General features: G+C 38.9%; 1 protein-coding gene across 2 annotated transcripts in view; it reads left to right on the forward strand.

Annotated features, from left to right (window-relative positions):
• The first annotated feature begins 1,269 nt into the window (after positions 1-1,269).
• The window catches only part of nrn1a (neuritin 1a), an 18,761-nt gene continuing 15,927 nt past the window's right edge, over positions 1,270-4,103 (forward strand). For both annotated transcript variants that reach the window (XR_006399688.1, XM_044339289.1), the window contains exon 1: positions 1,270-1,560. Coding sequence is in view for 1 of the 2 variants with exons in the window: in XM_044339289.1 (XP_044195224.1) it covers positions 1,506-1,560 (55 nt within the window). In the remaining variant the exon portion in view is untranslated. The remainder of the gene's footprint in view (positions 1,561-4,103) is intronic.

Consider the following 4,103-nt stretch of genomic DNA (forward strand, 5'->3'; position numbering starts at 1 on the left):
CAACCTCATCTGAAGGTCCATTTAGTAGCTGTCCTGGAGCTTTCAGTCATATCACACAATCTTCATCAGCAGATAGTTTGTCATGTTAGCTTCAGAGTTAAACATGATTTTAGTATTTTAGTGTTTGTACATCTAGATTAGTATGTATTTCATGTATTGTGTGTTTATCTGTATGTTTGTGTTTGGAGTATATAGCTGCAGGCCGTCTCTCCGGCCCAATAAAAACTATTCATCTGATGGTTTTAAGGCAAACAAAAAAATAAAGTTGTTGCACTAGAATTTCACTCCTGGCAGTCTGGTGAAGGCCGTCTGATCCCTAAAGATAATTAAGAGCATTAAAAACATATTTCTGCCGGACAAAATGATGTTTAATTCATCAGAGTTTCCTCTAATCTTCATCCTGTGAATTATTAGATAAATGTACCCCAAAAATTACTCAATAAAAGAAAGAAAAGAAAACATAACATAAACATATAAAACTAGTGACAGATAAGAAAAGATTTATCTTCAGTAGTGGAAGAAGTATTCAGATACTTTACTGCAGTAAAAGTACATAAGTATTATGAGCTTGATGTAGTTAAAGTATTGCAGTAAAAGTACATAAGTATTATGAGCTTGATGTAGTTAAAGTATTGCAGTAAAAGTACATAAGTATTATGAGCTTGATGTAGTTAAAGTATTGCAGTAAAAGTACATAAGTATTATGAGCTTGATGTAGTTAAAGTATTGCAGTAAAAGTACATAAGTATTATGAGCTTGATGTAGTTAAAGTATTGCAGTAAAAGTAGTGGTTTGGTCCCTCTGACTGATATATTATTATATATGACATCATTAGATTATTAATAGTGAAGCATCAGTGTTAGAGCAGCATGTTACTGTTGTAGCTGCTGGAGGTGGAGTAAATAAAGTTTTTATTATTATTATTATTATTATTATTATTATTATTATTATTATTATTATTATTATTATTATTGTGCAGGGGCAACCAGAAGTTTCTCAGTTTCTAGATATTAATAAATGATCCATTTATCTAAATAATATCTAAATACAGGTAAAAATAAAACATGTGGCTGAAATCACTACAATAACGGGCCTGATAAAAAGGAGGAGAGAGAGAGAGAGGAGGGGCTTTCTCTCTCTCTCTCTCTCTCTCTCTCTCTCTCTCTCTCTCTCTCTCTCTCTCTCTCTCTCTCTCTCCTTTTTCTCTCCAGACGCGTAAAAACAGGCAGGAAGCGCAGAGCGGAGCGCGGCAGAGAGCAGGGAGGCAGAGAAGAAGACCAGCAGAGCAGAACTAAAGAAAGAATAGAGGAGAAGAAGAAGAAGAATAAGAAGGAGAAGGAGAAGGAGAAGAAGAAGAAGAAGGAGAGGGACGAGCAGGTGGAGGACTCGGGGGGCTGTTGGATGTAGCAGGTTTGCGGGTGTTTTGCGGGGAATGTGCGGCTCCTCCTCAGCTGCTCTCCAACTTTCTGAATCTCTGCTCTCATGGTGAGAGGAGGACGCAGAGGATGGGAGTAACCTGGTCCTCCAAATGCCTCGCACTCTTTCTAGCTCTACACATAGGTGAGTCTGTTTTATTTATCACAGCTGACAGGAGGAGGAGGAGGAGGAGGAGGAGAGCTTTCCCATCCTCCTTTTCTTGTGTTTTTTTTTTCCCGCGCCGCTTGTGTGCAGAAAAAATATCTTTTTACGTAAAAAAAAAATATGTAATTTTCTTGTGTTGTTCAGATGATTTTAAAAGGTTAAAAATCCCGTTTTATAAGCTGAACTGTCGCTCATTCAGATGCATGAATGTGTTTTATGTTTTTACTAGAAATCATTTATTTTATTTACCGTATTTATAATTTAGCGCCAGAAAAAAAACCAACTGTTTTATTTAATTATCACATTTAATTCAGGTGTTTTTTTTAAGCTTTAAAAAACTTTAATTGGTTTTAAATGAGCGTAAACATTTTCTAATGATGCTTCATATTATTCTTGCAGTCAGTTGATGGTTTTGCAGTGGAGGCATGTGAGCAGCAGCAGCAGCACTTTAACGGGGCTACACTTCACGTTTAGTGTGTGTGTGTGACACGAGTGCGTGCGTGTGCATATGTGTGTGTGTGTGTGTGTGTGTGTGTGTGTGCTAACAAGGGGAATGCCCCCCCACCACCCCCACCTCCCCCTCCCCTCAGCCCCCCTCTCATCCTCCCCCCCCTCCTCACTCCCTCCCTCTCTGCACCTCACTTGTCCCAAACTGGAGACATTTGATGCATTTTTTTTTACACCTTTATAATTAGATTTATTTTGCGGTTTTATTATTATTAAAAACGTCGCAGTTGTTTCGGTTCCACGCGGGTCACATTTCATGTTTGTCAGTGTTTCCTTCAGCAGCAGCTACAGAGGCCTGTTTGAATGTGTGCAGGTGTTTGTTAAACCTGAATAAAAAATAGCGAAGAAGACGTTAAAAATGTCTGTTTTTTTGTTGTTTTTTTTCTGCGGGATGCGTCCTCTTCCCGCCGCAGTGCGCGGAGCTGCGGGGCGGCAGCAGCAGCAGCACCGTCACACCCGCGCTGGAAGGACGAAGAGAGAAAACAATCATCACGTGATTCATTTTTTATCCTTATTTTTATCCGGATATCTGCTGCTTTGATTTATTAAAAAAAAACAAGCAGAACGAAAAAACAGAAACAAGATCGAAAAAGCTCATTTATAGAGGGTTAATTTCCGGTGTGCACGCGTGAAAAAAAGCGGCTCGTGCACCGCAGAAAATAAAACCTGCACATTTTTATTTTTATTTTTATATAGACTATATAATAAAATCAGGATCAGCTTTTAACAGCCGTGTCGTTTGGATGTGGGTTTAACGCTGCAGGAGAAAAACTCCCCTCTGCGTGGATCCGTCTAATATCTGGAGAGGACGAAATAAAAAAAAAAGCTGCAAATATCTGAGGTGATGAAAGCAGAGAGATTTTGAAGATGGTCGCTGCTGCTTGTTGTCTTCTGCTGTTGCATTGCATAACGACGCTGTGTGGAGGAGGAGGAGGGCTCCGGATGTGTAGCTGTGAGTGTGTATCTGTGCTTCAGAGAATATACTGAATTATTCAAGACGCAGAATCCTCCTCGGTGCTATTGTTAGAGAGAGAGAGAGAGAGAGAGAGAGAGAGAGAGAGAGAGAGAGAGAGAGAAGACTGAGCGGGAGAAATCATGTTGAAAATAGAAACAATAGACGCGGAATTAGATGAAAAATAAAGAGAAATGTGTCTGTTTTTGGGTCGTTTAGATGTTTTTTAAATCAAATCTGAAGCGAAAAATCTGCTGAATTATTTCACAGTTTGATTATTTCGTTTTTATTATTTTTTACACAGAGAAGAATCGAAATAAATCGATGAATTGGTCTTTATATTAAACAGACCCTCAGCGTCCCGCAGACTGGAGCTCGTTGTGTTTTTGCATCTAAATCCTCAGTTTGTTATTTAATCTTTTTCGTTTATATATATATATGTATTTTTTATTCTAATTGTTGCCGTGTGATTGGCTGCTGTGAGGGTTTGGCGCGCTGCAGCAGCAGATTCACACCTAAACGTCTCATAGAAACACAGAAAAGCATCGAAATGATTTTAAAGCTGCAACAGAAATTCAATTTACAGCTCAGATGTTTCAAACACGTCGTTTAGCTCTTTTTAAAGCTCATTTTGGTGCAGAGTATTATCAGCAGTGTCTGAAAAAAAAAACGAGTTGAATATATTTTATAGCTGTTAATTGTTTGGAAAAAGGTTGTAATTTATGTTTTTTGGGGTATTTTTACGCGCGAAAAATCGCCTCGTGTGTTGGAGGTGGGTGTGTCTACAACACGCTGCTTTTGGCATCGATGCACTGCAGGCAACAGTGTGTGTGTGTGTGTGTGTGTGTGTGTGTGTGTGTGTGTGTGTGTGTGTGTGTGTGTGTGTGGAGGTGGGGTGAATGAGTGCGATGGGAGGCGTGAACGAAAATGTTGTGCGCGCGCCCACGTAGCCTATATGTGCGTGAGATAGTCCTGGTTTCACTAAAACAGAAATAAACCCCAGAACGATTAAATACAATAATAATAATAATAACAACAACAACAATAATAATGATGATAATAA

This window comes from Thunnus albacares, chromosome 21, assembly GCF_914725855.1.
Source record: "Thunnus albacares chromosome 21, fThuAlb1.1, whole genome shotgun sequence".
Classification (NCBI taxonomy): Eukaryota; Metazoa; Chordata; class Actinopteri; order Scombriformes; family Scombridae; genus Thunnus; species Thunnus albacares.